At 53.7% G+C, this 16,166-nt stretch overlaps 1 protein-coding gene across 6 annotated transcripts in view; it reads left to right on the top strand.

Moving 5' to 3' along the window:
• LOC100077745 (glycylpeptide N-tetradecanoyltransferase 2) overlaps positions 1-16,166 on the top strand; it is a 78,792-nt gene that overhangs the window by 39,561 nt on the left and 23,065 nt on the right. For 4 of the 6 annotated variants that reach the window (XM_029077473.2, XM_029077471.2, XM_029077470.2 and 1 more), the window contains exons 12-15: positions 6,037-6,169; positions 9,158-9,282; positions 12,191-12,372; positions 12,758-12,882. In XM_029077473.2, coding sequence (XP_028933306.1) covers positions 6,037-6,169; positions 9,158-9,282; positions 12,191-12,372; positions 12,758-12,882 — 565 coding nt within the window. Of the gene's footprint in view, positions 1-5; positions 57-3,886; positions 3,986-6,036; positions 6,170-9,157; positions 9,283-12,190; positions 12,373-12,757; positions 12,883-16,166 lie in introns of those variants that run through there. The other 2 variants (XM_029077475.1, XM_029077476.2) reach the window with 2 other exon arrangements.

Below are 16,166 nucleotides of genomic sequence, written 5' to 3'. Positions count from 1 at the left end.
GGTGACGTCACGGGGGCGGGGCTGCGGGCCGTCGGCGGTGCGGGGTCCGGAGCCAGGTCAGGAGCGGGGGCGCGCGCGCGCGGGGGGGGGGTCACGGCCAGCCCCCCTCCATCCTACTTCTTCACCGCCTGCCCGGCCCCGTACTGAGCGCCCCTCCCCCCCATCCTCCTTTCCCCGCTGTCCGCTTGGGAGTTTGGGGGAGGGAGCGGCCATCCTGACCCCCCCTCCCCCATCCGACCTCCCTCTCCTGCTCCCCGTTGCAGAATTTGGGGGAGGGGAGCGCTGCCTGCTGCCAGAGACTCGATCGATCGATCGATCGATCGATCCCTGGAATTGGCTGAGCGCTTACTGTGCGCGGAGCGCTCGGGAGAGTGCGGGGCGACGGAGTCGGTAGCCACGTTCCGTGAAACGGGGATGAAGGCCGCATTGCCCGCGTGGGACAAAAGGATCATAATAATAATGTTGGTATCCGTTAAGCGCTTACTATGTGCAGAGCGCTGTTGGTATTTGTTAAGCGCTTACTGTGTGCAGAGCACCGTTCTAAGCGCTGGGGTAGACACAGGGGAAGCAGGTCGTCCCACGTGGGGCTCACAGTCTTCATCCCCATTTTACAGATGAGGTCACTGAGGCACAGAGAAGTTAAGTGACTCGCCCACAGTCACACAGCTGACAAGTGGCAGAGCTGGGATTCGAACTCATGACCTCTGACTCCAAAGCCCATGCTCTTTCCGCTGAGCCACGCTGCTTCTAAGCGCTGTTCTAAGCTGTTCTAAGCGCCGGGGTAGACGCAGGGGAATAATCGGGTTGTCCCCCACGTGGGGCTCACGGTCTTAATCCCCATTTTACAGATGGGGTAACTGAGGCACAGAGAAGTCAAGTGACTTGCCCACAGTCACACAGCTGACAGGTGTCCCCCCCCCAGTGCTTAGAGCGGCGCTCGACGCGTAGTGAGCGCCTGACGGACAGCATCATCACACTGATAATGTTGGCATCTGTTAAGCGCTCGCTGCGCTGTCGGCGCCGGGGTAGATGCGGGGCGATGGGGTCGTCCCACTCGGGGCTCGCGGTCTTCATCCCCGTTTGACAGATGAGGTCACGGAGGCCCAGAGAAGTGAAGTGACCTGCCCGAAGTCACACAGCTGACAAGTGGCGGAGCCGGGACGATGACGATGATGATGATGTGGGTATCTGTTAAGCGCTCACTGGGTGCGGAGCACCGTTCTCAGCGCCGGGGGAGATGCGGGGTCATCGGGTCGTCCCACGTGAGGCTCACGGTTAATCCCCATTTTCCAGATGAGGTAACCGGGGCCCGGAGAAGTGAAGCGACTCGCCCGCAGTCGCACGGCTGCCAGGTGGCGGAGCCGGGAGTCGAACCCATGGCCTCTGCCTCCGAAGCCCGGGCTCTTTCCACTGAGCCACGCAGGATTAGAACCCACGACCCGGACCCCCCCCCCCCCCAGGCCCGGGCTCTTTCCGCTAAGCGGCGCTGCTTCTCGTACATCTTGTCTACCCGTCCGATCGTTTATCATTGGTATTATTTTTTATTATTATTATTACATTTGCTGAGCGCTTAATACCAGGTAACTAGTCCGGACGCAGTCCCTTCCCACTCGGGCCTGGGAGTCTAAACGTTGTTCTGTCTCGAGCGCTTCTCACAGACCTCTGGGGGCCACCGATCGATCGATCGTGCGCCAAGGGAGGAAGGGGGGTTGGCCCTCTGTAATCGACTGTGGAGTAGTAGGGTGAACCTTGGGCAAGTCACTTCACTCCTCTGTGCCTCAGTCAGCTCATCTGTAAAATGGCGGGTGAGATTGCGAGCCCCATGTGGGACGGGGACCGTGTCCATCCCCATTTGCCTGCGTCCACCCCGGCGCTTGCCCGGCACATGGCGGGCGCTTAACCAATACCAACGTTATTATTGTTATTAGCAGGTTTAGGGGAACCGAGTGGTGGCCCGTACTGGGGATACCGTTCAATAAACCCGTTTTAACCTCGGGGCAAGAGAGTAAGACCAGCGTCCTTGTGACTGGCTTGTCTCACAAGTCTCAAAAGTCACTTTTGTCTCAAAAGTGTATGGACTCTTCTCCCCTTGCAGGCCAGCTTTTGCTTCGCTTTTTATGTATCTGTTCAGCTTTTTCCTCAGCTTCTGGGACTCCGTCCTCTCCCCGTTCTCCTCTTATCTCTCCGTCCGTTCATTCTCAGTCCCCTTCGCGGGCTCCTCCTCTGCCTCCCACCCCTTAGCAGTGGGGGTCCCTCGAGGTTCAGTTCTGGGTCCCCTTCTCTTCTCCACCTAAATCCACTCCCGTGGAGAACTCCTTGGTTCCCGTGGCTTCGACGCCCTCCTCTAGGCGGGCGATTCCCAAATCTTCGTCTCCGCCCCCGATCTCTCTCCCTCTCTGCGGTCTCGCATTTCCTCCCACCTTCGAGGACGTCTCTACCTGGACGTCCCGCTGTCACCTCCGCCTTGACGCATCCCAAACGGGATTCCTTATCTTCCCACCCGAACCGTGTCCTTCCCCCGACTCTCCCGTCGCTGTAGACGGCACCACCGTCCTTCCGGCCTCACGGGCCCGTAATCGTGGCGTTTACCTTTGACTCCTCTCTCTCGTGCAACCCGCGTATTCAATCCGTCACTAAATCCTGTCGGTTCGACCTCGACGGTATCGCTAAAACGTGCCCTTTCCTCCCCATCCAAACGGCCACCACGTTAATCCAAGCGTTCACCCTCTCTCGCCTTGATGACCGCGTCAGCCTCGTCGCTGACCTCCCAGCCTCCCGTCTCTCCCCGCTCCAGTCCGTGCTTGGCTCTGCTGCCTGGATCATTATTCTACAGAATCATTCTGGCCACGTTTCCCCACTCCTCAAGTGCCTCCAGGGGTTGCCCATCCACCTCGGCCTCAAACGGAGACTCCTCGCCGGCGACTTTAAGGCCCTCGATCGCTTTGCCCCCTCCTTCCTCACCTCACCACTCTCCTGCTCCCATCCGGCCCGCACGCTTTGCTCCTCTAATGCCAACCTTCTCTCTGGGCCGCCGTCTCGTCCACCTCGCCGCCGACCCCTCGCCCGCGTCCTGCCTCCGTCCTGGAACGCCCTCCCTCCTCAAATCCGCCGGACAGTGACTCTCCCCCTCCTTCAAATCCTCCCTGAAGGCCCGTCTCCTCCCGGAGGCCTGCCCGGACTGAGCCCCTCTTTCCTCTTCTCCCGCTCCCTTCTGCGTCGCCCCGACTTGCTCCCTTTATTCATTCCCCCCTCCCGGCCGCTCAGCACTTACTTACGTAGCCTTAATTCATTTATTTATAATAATGTCTGCCTCCCCTCCAGACTGTAAGCTCGTCGTGGGCAGGGAATGTGTCTGTTACAGTGAACTTTCCCAAGTGCTTAGTAGAGTTCTCTGTACACAGTAAGAGCTCAATAAATACGATTTTTACTGACTACTGTGTACCAGGAACTGTCTACCCCAGCGCTTAGAACAGTGCTCTGCACATAGTCAGCGCTTAACAAATACCAACATTATTACTAAGCGCTGGTGTAGATAGAAGTTAATCAGTTCGGGCACAGTCCCTGCCCCGCGTGGGGCTCACGGTCTCAATCCCCGACGAGTTAACCGAGGCCCAGAGAAGTTAGGTGACTCGCCCACGGTCACACGGCAAACAAGCGGGCGAACCGGGACTAGAACCCAGGTCCTTCTGACTCCCTGGCCCGGGCTCTACCCGCTGGACCAAGCCGCGTCCCACGCTGTTTTTGCTTTTCTAACGGTTCTGGATCTGACTTATCGGATCGGCTGGTTTTCCTAAACCCGCGCTTAGAACCGGACGGTTCGGGCTGCCCTATTTCAGGCCGGATGTCGTCGGGCGGGAGATAAGTTTAGAGAAGGGTAAACCGAAACCCTCGGGGCGGCCGAGTGGCTTAAGATGGTGTCGGAGCCCTGGCACGGGCAGCGTCTCGGAGGGTCGAGCTTGGCAGAACCACGCGAGGGATAAATAGGGTGAGTGTGGAACGTGGAATTGTCCCCGTCCTTCATTCATTCCATTTATTTTGCGCGCACTGCGTGCAGAGCCGTGAACGACACCGTTCACAAAACCGTAAGCAGAGTAAGCGCCCGACACGTGCCGTGATAATGATAATAACCACTCCCTCGGCTCTCGTGGATCTGTATCAATCAGTGGCGTTTTTCGAGCGCTTGCCGTGTGCAGGGTCGTCTTCCCTGTGCCTTGTTCTTGACTCCCTTGTCCCTGAATCCTGCCTCGTGCTTTTCCTTCGGCTGGGAACATCCTCCGCTTCCACTCCTCCAGACCACGGCCCCCTCCCTCCTCAGGGCCCTTTTCCCGTTTCGTTTCTCCTCTTCCCGGGGCAAATCTCCTCAAGGAAATCTCGACCCTTGAAGCACAGTGATACCTCTCCTCAGCCCCGCAACACTTATACCCACATCTCTGTACTCTGCCATTTTCCCTCTCTGTCATGAGTTGAATTGATTTTTATTGCTGTATTGTATCTGTTGATTTTTATCGCTGCGTGTACATTCCAACCGCTCAGTGCAGTGCTCTGCACACGGTAAGCGCTCAGTAAAGGCGATCGACTGAGCGTTCCCCGCAGCCCTCTTCTATTCACCGCCTCCCACTGCAGCACGGCCTAGCGGCTGGAGCCGGGCCTGGGAGTCAGAAGGTCGCGGGTTCTAATCCCGGCTCCGCCACTCGTCGGCTGGGTGACCTTGGGCGAGTCACTTCACTGGGCCTCAGTTCCCTCATCTGTCAAGTGGGGATGAGGACTGTGAGCCCCACGTGGGACAGGGACCGTGTCCAACCCGCCTATCTCGTATCCAACCAAGGACCCAGAGCAGTGCCTGGCACGTAGTGAGCGCTTAACAAATACCCTGATTATTATCATTCTGTCCTTTTACAATTTACTTGAACTGCATTTTGAGCACTTCCTCCTATTGTAAATTCTCTCTCTCTCTCTCCTCTGTTAGATTGTAAGTTCCTTGTGGGGCAGGGGATCAGATTGTCTACCTCTTTCCTCTTTTGTAGCGTTTAATGCGGTATCAAACACTAGTGGGTATTAGTGAGTATCGTCTACCAGTCGGAGTCCGCAAGAGAAATGAAGGTCTGCCCCCGGGATTCTGTGTAATTTGTAATCGTTGTCGGTTCGTCCCGAAAACAAAGATTTCCCCGTGACCTAAAGTAAATTGGAGGGTGGGGAAACTGAAGAGAAGCAGATCAGGCAATAACTCTAAAAGAATTATAGTGCCATTTGACTCTTTTGGGGTTTTTTTAATTGACATTTGTTAATCGCTTACTGTCCCAGGCGCTGTACTAAGCGCTGGGGGAGATACGAGCTAATCAGCTTGGACACAGTCCGTGTCCCACCTGGGGCTCACTGTCTTAATCCCCAGAATAATAATAATAACTCTAGCATTTAAGCGCTTACTATGTGCCAAGCACTGTCCCAAGCTCAGGGTAGATCCAAGGGAGTCAGGTTGGACACGATCCCTGTCCCGCATGGGGCTCCCAGTCTTAATTCCCATTTTACAGATGAGGGAACAGAGGCCCAGAAAAGGGAAATGCTTTGCCCAGGGTCACATAGCAGACGTGGTGCAGCTGGGATGAGAACCTTCTGACTCCCAGGCCCGGGCTCTATCCATTAGGCCCTGCTGCTTCTCCTATTCTCTCTTCTATCTCTAAATAATAATAATAATAATTGTGGTATTTAAGCGCTTACTAGGTGCCAGGCACCGTACTAAACGCTGGGGTAGATACAAGCAAATCGGGTTGAGCGCAACCCCTGTCCCACGTGGGGCTCACAGTCTCCATCCCCACTTTACAGAAAAGGGAACTGAGGCCCAGAGAAGTGAGGCGAGTTGCCCCGGGTCACTCAGCCAAGTTCATCTCCCCACTGTATATTTGGTTTTCCGGGGCCTCTGTTTGGGAATTTGCTTTAGGCAAACAGAAGTAACTCCTCCGGTGCAGAGGGAGAGGGGAGCAATAGGACTTGTGGAAAAGAGCTGGGAATGCTTGCGGGAATGATTATCCTCTGTTTCAGAGCTGTCGGAAGAACATCATGGAAAAGCAGGTGATTAAGTCGGTCGAGGAGCGAACGTTCCAGTATCAGGACTCCCTCCCGCCTCTGCCCGTACCGTCCCTGGAAGAGTCGCTGAAGAAATACCTGGACTCAGGTACGGCTTTGGGATCTTCTGCTTCAGAGGCCGTGTGGTCTAGCGAATAGAGCACGGGCCCCCGGGAGTCAGAGGACCTGAGTTCTGATCCCAGCTCTGCCGCTTGTCTGCCGTGTGATCTTGGACAGGTCACTTCACTTCTCTGGGCCTCCGTTACCTCCTCTGGAAAATGGGGCCGAAGACCGTGAGCCCCCCGTGGGGCGGGGCCTGCGTCCAGCCTTTATAGCCGTGTCTACCCCGGCGCTCGGAACAGCGCCTGGCACCTAGTGAGCGCTTGACAGATGCCATTAAAAACTAGTACTCGGCATGTTTCTGTCAGGAAAACGTCCAGTGGGGGGAGGGGGTGGGGGTTATTAAGCGCGGTGGTAAGTACAAGATAATTAAGTTGGGCGGAGTCCCTGTCCCATATGGGAAGCAGCGTGGCTCAGCGGAAAGAGCCCGGGCTTCGGACACAGAAGTCACGAGTTCGACTCCCGGCTCTGCCGCTCGTCAGCGGTGTGACCGTGGGCAAGGCACTTCTCTGTGCCTCAGTTACCTCATCTGTAAATGAGGATTAACCGTGAGCCTCACGTGGGGCAACCTGATTATCCTGTATCTACCCCAGCGCTTTGAACAGCGCTCTGCACGTAGTAAGCGCTTAACAAATACCAACGTTATTCTATGGGGTTCACAGCCTCGGGGAAGAGAGAACAGGTAATCGCCATTTGAGGAAACAGGCACAGAGAAGTAAAGTGATTTGCCCAAGGTCACACGCAGCAGGCGAGGGCCAGAGCCGGGATCAGAACCCAGTTCCCCCGACTCCCAGACCGGTATTATATTATAGGATTTGCCCTCTGTTCCTCGAGCATCTAGTATTAATGTCGGTCTCCCCCTCCAGACTGGGTGTGCCAGGCACTGCGCCAGGCACTGGGGTAGATACAAGCAAATCAGGTCGGACCCAGTCCCTGTCCCAAAATGGGCTCGCATTCTTCATCCCCTTTTTACAGATGAGGAAACTGAGGCACAGAGAAGTGAAGTGAGTTGCCCAAGGTCACACACCAGACCAGGGGCAGATCCGGGATTAGAACCCGTGACCTTCTGACTCCCAGACCCGGGCTCTCTCTATTAGGCCGTGCTCTGAGCCCCATGTGGGACAGGGATTGGGTCCACCCTGATTAACGTGAATCTACCCGGCGCTTAGAACGGTGCTCGGCACAGAGTAAGCGCTTAATAAGTGCCATTATCATCATTAAGTGGCATTGGGTCAAGGGGTTAGGAGAGTGAGTCTGGTTTTGTTGGCAAGAAGGGCTGCCCAGAGAATTTCCAGTTTCCCTGTTTTCTAGGGCAGCAGTGTGCCCTAGTGGAAAGTGCCCAGGCCTGGGAGTCAGAGGACCCAGGTTCCACCTCTCGCCTGCTGTGTGACCGTGGGCAAGTCGCTTGACTCCTCTGGGCCTCAGCTTCCTCCTCCGTAAAATGGGGATGCGATACCCCTTCTCATCCCTTCGTTCAGTCGTATTTATCGAGCCCTTGCTGGGTGCGGACCACTGTACTGAGCGCTTGGGAGAGTACAATACACCAACAGACAGTCCCATCCCCTGCCCACGACGGACTCAGTCTAGGGGAGGGGAGGCGGACATCATTATAAATAGGTAAATTACGGATCTGTCCATAAGTGCCGTGGGCCGGGCGTCCCGGGTGGGCCAGGGATCGGGTCCCAGCCGGTCGTATCGAATCCCGCCCGGTGCTTGGCACGGGGCAAGCACTTCGACGCGACCATTATTCGTCGTTTCACACGTTCGTCGCTCTGAGCAGGGCAGGGCAGTGAATAAAAATGTAAATGAGAGCCCGATTGCAAAGAGCAAATAGAGCAGGCTGTGAATAAAACTTAATCAGATGCAGAGGCACCGCCAGGATGTCGCAACGGCTGCTTTCGGAACAGGCGCCGGGCACGTTGTAAGCGCTCGGTAAATACGACTGAATGAAGGAACGGATGGACGAATGAATGAAGGTGGAGCCCGGCGATTACGGAGAGAAACGGGAGAGGGTCTAGGAAACGGGGGTGAAAATGGAGGAAGGAAGGAAGGTTCTTCCTAAAAGGGAAGAGGAGAGGGTGTGGAACTTGGAGAAGAGGAAGAGACTGATGATGGGGATGATGGTATTCGTCAAGCGCTCCTAATGTGCCAGGCAGTGTGCTAAGCGCCGGGGTAGATTCAAACAGACGGGGTGAGACACAGTCCCTGCCCCACATGGGGCTCGCGGTCTTAATCCCCATTTTACCGATGAGAGAGCTGAGGCCCAGAGATGCCAAGTGACCTACCCAAGGTCACACGGCACACAAGTGGCGGAAGTGACCAACCCTTCTCACCTCCGATGGGTTTCTTTGGGGAGGATGCCGAGTGATTGCGGGGTCCCTTGAGGACCAGGCAAGAGAGGATGGGGTTTGTTAAAAAAAAAAACAAAAAAAAAAAACAACGAATGAACGACGGCAGAAAAAACCCCAGCAGGAGGAATTGTGGTTGGACACAAAGAACAACTTCCTGACTGGGGTAACCGAGGCACCGAAAGGTTAAGTGACTTGCCCAGGTCGCACAGCAGATTGGTGGCAGAGCTGGGAGTATCACGCAGGTCCTCTGATTCCCAGGCCCGTGCTCTTCGAGAGCACCACGGCGCAGTGGATAGAGCGCGGGGCTGGGAGTCAGAAGGTCACGGGTTCTAATCCCGGCCCCGCCATGCGCCTGTTCCGTGACCGTGGACAAGTCACTTCACTTCTCCGTGCCTCAGTTATCTATAAAATGGGGGGTGAAGGCTGGGAGGCTCAGGAGGGAACCGGGACTGTGTCTAGCCCCATTTCCTTGTATCCAGTCTTCCTCCTCTTCTACATGTGTCGCTTTGTCTGTGAGCGGCCCCGTCTGTGGGAGCGGCTATCAAGAAGCGCCGCGGATAAAATTTGATTGTTTACGCTTATTCGTTGCTTCTCTGTCACCGTTTTTTGGTTTTTTTTTAAAATAGTGAAACCATTCGCCACTAATGAGGAATATCAGAGAACTCAAGAAATAGTTGCCAAGTTTCATCGCGGAATTGGACAGGCGTTGCACCAGAAGTTACTGGAACGGGCAAAAGGAAAAAGGAATTGGGTAATTCTCGTTTACTGGTCCACGTGGCCGGTTTAGACGACCTTTTGTAGCTCCGGTTCTCAACTGTTACTTCCTTGTAACACAGAGCAGCCCTGGCTCCAGTTAGATCGATGTCTCTAAAAACCTTTAGAGCCTTAAATGGGTTTGAACCTCAGATTCTGTTTCTCAAGGAATTGCCCTTTATTATCTCCTTCATTTTTCTTTTTTTATGGTATTTAAGCGCTTACTATCTGCCAGACACTGTACTAAGCCCTGGGGTTGATTCAAGGTTGTCAGGTTGGACACAGCAGTGCCTGTCCCGCGTGGGGCTCACAGTCTCAATCCCCATTTTACAGATGAGGTAACTGAGGCCCAGAGGAGGGAGGTGATTTGCCCAAGGTCACACAGCGGACAGGTGGTGGAGCTGGGATTAGAACCCAGATCCTTCTGTCTGCCAAGCCCTTGCACTATCCATTAGCCCACACTGCTTCTTTGGATAACATTACAAAGAACTGGTCGGGAAAGGTTCTTTTTTTTTTCCATCCGGATTCATCTCCCCACTCTTCAGTGATAACAGACGTAACATATATGTTACGAAAAGCAGCGTGGCCTAGTGGAAAGAGCAGGGGTCTGGGAGTCAGAAGACCTGGGTTCTAATCCCGGGTCCAGCACTAGTCTGCTGTGTGACCTTGGGCAGGTCACTGCACTTCTCCGGGCCTCAGTTCCCTCATCTGTAATATGGGGATTGAGACTGTGAGCCCCCTGGGGGGACGGGGCCTGTGTCCAACCCGATCTGCTTGTATCCGCCCCAGCGCTTAGTACAGTGCCTGGCACAGAGTAAGCGCTGAACAGATACCATTATTATAATGTCATCATTGTTATTCTCCCTGCCTCAGTTACCTCATCTGTAAAATGGGGATTAAGACCGCGGGCCCCACGTGGGACGTGGACCGTGCCTGACTCGATTATCTCAAGCAGCACTTATTACAGCAAAAACTTAACAGATACCCTTAAAAAATGATGTATGTTAAGGGGGGAAAAAAAATCCCTGCTTCTCATGCATGGGTGCGACAGATCTTCAGAGGCCTCTGGGACGGAATTAAACCCAGACACGCACCAGGCCAGGGAGTGGGCAGAGCGTCGCCGCTCCCGGGATACCGACAGCCTGATCAACAGGCTTGGCGCCCTGACACCCGGCCAAGCACGCAGAGGGCGGTGAGATGGGGCAGTGTGGGAGGGGGACGGCAAGACCGGGCAGCGGAGCCTCCTGAGCTGAATCCGGGGAGGAGGGAGAAGTGGGAGAGAGTGGAGAAATCCCTCCATCTTGGGGGGCTTCGCCGCTGAGGTGAGAGCAACCTGAGAGGGCCGAGGGGGAGGAGAGAGATGAGAGGTTCTCGTTGAGGTAGAAGCTCGGGCCTCTGATGGCGACAGTGGACAGGAGGGGGTAAGAAGGAGGTAGCCAAACCGGCGACTTCCTCCCCCCGGCTTCAGGTTTCCCCAGAGCCTCCGCTCTACCAGCCGGTCGCCGCCTAGGTCGTCAGCGAGCCACAAGGCTTACTCTGGCGGGAGACGTCGACCCGCTCCCCTTCTCGTAGGGAGACATTTGCAGCCCACGTGGGTATAAACCGAGCCGTCGGGTCATTTCGGGACACGGTAGACATCGAGCCGAGCTCTTCAGTAACCACACTTCTTAATTCTCTGTCTTCCCGATTCAGTATCATGCTTGACCGGCACAAGCTTTGTAGACATTGAGGCTCAAATTCATTCATTCATTCATTCGATAGTATTTATTGAGCGCTTACTATGTGCAGAGCACTGTACTAAGCGCTTGGAATGTACAAATCTGTAACAGATAGAGACAGTCCCTGCCCTCCGACGGGCTTACGGTCTAATCGGGGGAGACGGACAGACGAGAACAATCGCAATAAATAAATACCGTCGACCGATTGAGGACTTTTGCTTTATCTTCTATCTTTGAGGACTCAATTTACAGTCTGAAAATAACATGTCCCCGGAACACCCGCGGAGCTTTTAATTGGATCGACATGTGTGAGCAGGAAATTCTAGCAGCTGCGGTTGTAAGGGAAGACAACTCACCAGAGACCGAAGCACTGAACACTGAAGAAGCCCCTCTAGCAGAAAATGCCTGTTTCTCTGAAAAGTTTTTTTGATACTTACGATTTAGTAGTTAAAACAGTTCGAGAAACAAGACTTTTCATCATTTTCACTAGATAGATATGTATTGGATGCTCACCGTCTGTCTAAAACCCATGAAAATTACCGGGCCTCTCATTTTTTCCCTTTCTTCCTCTCCTGCACATAGGGGAATGCTCCCCTCTCTTTCTCTTTCCCCTCCCTCCCTTTGTCATACTTTCTCTCTCCTTCCACTTTCATGTTCCCCCTCTCAGTCTTACTCTCTCCTGTACCAAGGGATATTCATCTCTCTTTCTTTCTCTCTCCACCTGTCTTGCTGCTTTCTCCTTCCACGTCCCCTCCTCTGTCACGCACCCCTTCTCCGCCCCGGTCTGAAGAGGAACAGTGAGATTGCCAGCTAAAAAGCAATCCGAATGCATATTTTCTTCTACATTACTTCATTTCACCTCATTAGGTGACAGCCATGCACGATTCCTTTTTATGTTGCGGACGTTTTTACAGTCTGGAACAGAAACCAGACGGATGAACCAGTTCATCCACTCATTCGGTCGTATTTATTGAGTGCTTACTGTGTGCAGTGCAGTTCATCAAAAGAGTATTTTTAACTACTCTCTGGAGCACGCGCAATCTTCTAAGTCTTCCTTAGGCGCAACCAGAAATTTTCAGGAGGTTAAATTGTTAGTAGGAAATACTAACCGCCCCTTTAATCAGCCTGCAGTTAAGTGGTTTCACCTTTTCGGAAACTCGTTGTGATTCTACTCTCGATCTCTTCCAGCTGGAAGAGTGGTGGTTGAACGTGGCTTATTTGGATGTTCGCATACCGTCGCAGCTGAATGTGAATTTCGCCGGCCCCGCGGCCCACGTCGAACACTATTGGCCTCCAAAACCAGGCACGCAGTTAGAAAGAGGATGTCTATCTCTCTGGTATAACCTGAACTACTGGCAATTAATAAAAAAGTAAGACTCATTTTTTTTTACGGTATTTGTTAAGCGCTGACTACGTGCGGGCACTCCAGTGGGGTAGATATGAGCTAATCAGGTTGTCCCACATGGGGCTCACAGTCTTAATCCCCATTTTATAGATGAGGGAACTGAGGCTCAGAGAAGTTAAGAGATTCTACCCCAGCGCTCAGTTCAGTGCTCGGCACAGAGTAAGCGCTTAACAGATACCTCAGTTATTATTGTTACTGTTATATCTCAAAACCTAGGTGGCATCGGCATAGATTTACTGGGGTCTAGTAAATTGTATTTCCCGCAGTGGGGATGGAGCCCAGTCGTGTGGTTGTTCGGTGTTGAATTCTGAGCCGCCACTCAATTTCCTGCAAACATTTTTTGTTTTTAGAGAAAAGCTGGCCGTTCATAAAGTTGGAAACGTTCCTCTAGACATGAATCAGTTCCGAATGCTGTTCTCTACCTGCAAGGTTCCAGGAGTTACTAGGGATTCAGTCGTCAACTATTTCCGGACGGGTAAGGAAACGTACACCTGACCCTCTCTTTTTAAAGGAAGAACAGAGGTTACCAAATTGCTCCCGAATGAGGAGGAGGCCCCTAGTTTAAAAATAATCCCCTAAAATCTCCCGTTTCTGAAGGAGAAAAATAGCTCAGCTCTCAGATTCACCATTTCTCTTACCTCTGTGGTGTCTCGCTTGTTTTTTGTCTTGGCGGGTCCTCCCTTTTCCTCTTCCCCAGTTTTTCTTCCAAGTGATGAGGAAGCGATCAAGTGAGGAGGCCCGGCTGGAGGAGGCCTCAGGAGTGAAAAGCCTTAAAGGCCCGGGAGACACACAGGACTAGAGATGAGAAGAGTGGGAGTCATGCAGGGCAGAAAGCAAACATAGGCCTTCAGGCACCAACTGCAGTATTTACTGAACCCTTTCTGCGTGTATCAGAGGGTGGGGAGAGTACAACAGAAATCCTGCTTTTTCTCTCGCCCTGAAGATTCCCCCAACCCCTTTCCCAGTTGAAGCCGGTAGTTAGAAGGGGGCTGCCACAAGCCGAGAGGGCCCAACAGTTGATTTCAAGCGAAGCAGCGTGGCTCGGCGGTTAGAGCCCGGGCCTGGGAGTCGGGAGGTCACGGGTTCCGATCCCGGCTCCGCCGCCCGGCCGCCGGGTGACCTTGGGCAAGTCCCTTCGCTCCTCCGGGCCTCATCTGGAAAATGGGGATTAAGACTATGAGCTCCAGGTGGGGCGGAGACTGTGTCCCACCCGCTTTGCTGGTATCCACCCCAGCGCTTAGTACGGGGCCCGGCACATAGTGAGCGATTCACAAATACCATCATCATCATCATCATCATCGTTAATAAAGACCCAGCCCCAAACGTGCAGCAGAGCAGTGGACCGTGGGAAGAAAAGCCACAGCAGCGGATAGACCGGTCGGGGCTGGCTACAGTTTGCTCTCCTCAGTGGCAAAAGAGCAGGTGTCAGCGCTGCAGAGGACTTGCCGCGAGATGGTTGTTGGCTCCAGCCTGTCTTTTCAGTTAAGCCTGTTTGCGCTGATAAGATCTCCCCATCAGAAGCCTCCTCTTCCAACGCCAAGAACCGGTTCCATTATAGTCCCGTCAGGAAGAGGTGGGTGAGGAAGGGCCCTATCTAGTTTTTGATCACTTGGTACCGGGCTGCGCCTCTTGTCCTGGAGCGAGGAGAGGAAGATAATAATGTTGGTATTTGTTAAGCGCTTACTGTGTGCAGAGCACTGCTCTAAGCGCTGGGGTAGATACAGGGTCATCAGGTCGTCCCACGTGAGGCTCACATCTTAATCCCCAGATGAGGTAACTGAGGCACAGAGAAGTGAAGCGACTCGCCCGCAGTCACACAGCTGACGAGTGGCAGAGCCGGGAGTCGAACTCATGACCTCCGACTCCGAAGCCCGGCTCTTTCCACTGAGCCACGCTGCTTCCCATGGCCCTGTTCCCAAGAAGCCCCGGGCTCCGCGGGGCTCTCTCCCTCTTCGTGTCACCTCCTGTCATTCATTCATTCAGTAGTATTTATTGAGCGCTTACTGTGTTCAGAGCACTGTACTGAGCGCTTGGAATGGACAGGTCGGCAACAGAGAGAGAGACAGTCCCTGCCCGTTGACGGGTTCACGGTCTAATCGGGATCACCCGACAGGGCGTGCGAGATGTCGGGAAATCAGCTCCAGAGCTGCTCGTTCACGAAGGGAGACCTTCCCGTTTATTCCTTCTTTCGATCGTATTGATGGAACGCTTACTGTGTGCAGCGCACTGTGCTAAGCGCCAGAGTCACAAGTAGGGCGACAGCGGCCGCTAAAGTGGGGAGTTTCCCTTGAGCGCAGGTTTAAATGGTTTTAGGGAGAAATATAAAACAACAGGCGGGATATTTAAATGGTCCGTAAGCTTTTTTCTTCTTTAAACGGCATTTGTTAAGCACTTACGGTGTGTCAAGCACTGTTCTAAGCACGGGGGTAGATACGAGTCGACCGGGTGGGACACGGTCCCCGCCTGGGCTCACGGTCTAAATAAGAGGGCGGACGGGTATTCGATCCCCGTTTTACAGATGAGGCAACGGAGACACCGAGAAGTTAAGTGAGGTGCCCAAGGTCACACGGCAGGCAGTTGGTGGAGCCGCGGTTAGAACCCAGGTCCTCTGACTCCACTGGGCCACGCTGCTTCCCACCGTGGGCAGGAACCGCGTCTACAGACTCTACTGTACTCTCCCAAGCACTTAGTACAGTAATCTGCACACCGTAAGCGCTCAATAAATACCATTGATTGATCGATTCCATCAATATACCTGTATAATAGCCCTGGATGGCCACTGGGATCACCTTCGTTCACTCAGTTGTATTTATCGAGCGCTTGCTACGTGCAAAGCACTGTTCTGAGAGCTTTTGACCAGGGAGACCGATCAGTTCTCCCGGAAAGGAGCCTCAGAATAGGTAACGGTGTTGTAGGCCTAGAGAATGACGTAGAAAAGTGAATAAAACCTGGTCCAGGGGTTTATCGTTTCCCTCCCATCAACCGAAGACTCTGGGTCAGAGGTCGCGTCCACCGTGTATCTACCCCAGCGCTCAGGAGAGTGCTTGACGCACAGTAAGCGCTTAACAGATGCCGTTAAAAAAAATGTCCCGGTGCTGCTGCTGTTTATCAGTAGCGTTGACTTTGAGGCGCTCTACTAATTCGCCCCTGCTCGCGCTCTTCACTCCTAATCCTTGCGGGTGTAGCCTCCGGGGGCTGCAACTCCCTTCCCCCCCAAATCCACCACATCTCAGCCCTCCCCGTTTTCAGAATCCCCCTAAAATCCCACTTTCCCCGACAGTCTTCCCCAGCTAATTATCTGTACCTCTTATGTGTACCTCTCAACTCTTTGGCCGTCTCTAGCCCTGAGGTATTTATTTATGGTCCTTCAGCACTTAAGTACCTAAGCATGTGTAGTCATCTGAGTGTTCAGATGTGTTTATTCCGATCCCCCGCGTCTGAATTCTTTTTATTAAATGGTATTTGTTAACCGCTTACTCCGTGCCAGGCAGCGTAAGCCTGGAACTGCTTACAGTGTGGATACAAGTTAATTAGGTCGGACGCAGTCCGGGTCCAAGGTGGAGCTCACGGTCTTCATCCCCAGTTTACAGATGAGGACACTGAGGCCCAGAGAGGTGAAGCCACTTGCCCGAGGTCACAAAGCAGACGAGTGGCAGAGCCGGGATTAGAACCCGGGTCCTTTCGACTTCCAGACCTGGGCTCCTTCTGCTAGGCCGGCTCCCCCGTTAGAGCGTAAGACCCTCTTGTGATTCTGTTGTC

This window comes from Ornithorhynchus anatinus, chromosome 13, assembly GCF_004115215.2.
Source record: "Ornithorhynchus anatinus isolate Pmale09 chromosome 13, mOrnAna1.pri.v4, whole genome shotgun sequence".
In the NCBI taxonomy this organism is placed as follows: domain Eukaryota; kingdom Metazoa; phylum Chordata; class Mammalia; order Monotremata; family Ornithorhynchidae; genus Ornithorhynchus; species Ornithorhynchus anatinus.
This window is presented reverse-complemented; position numbering and strand designations above follow the sequence as displayed.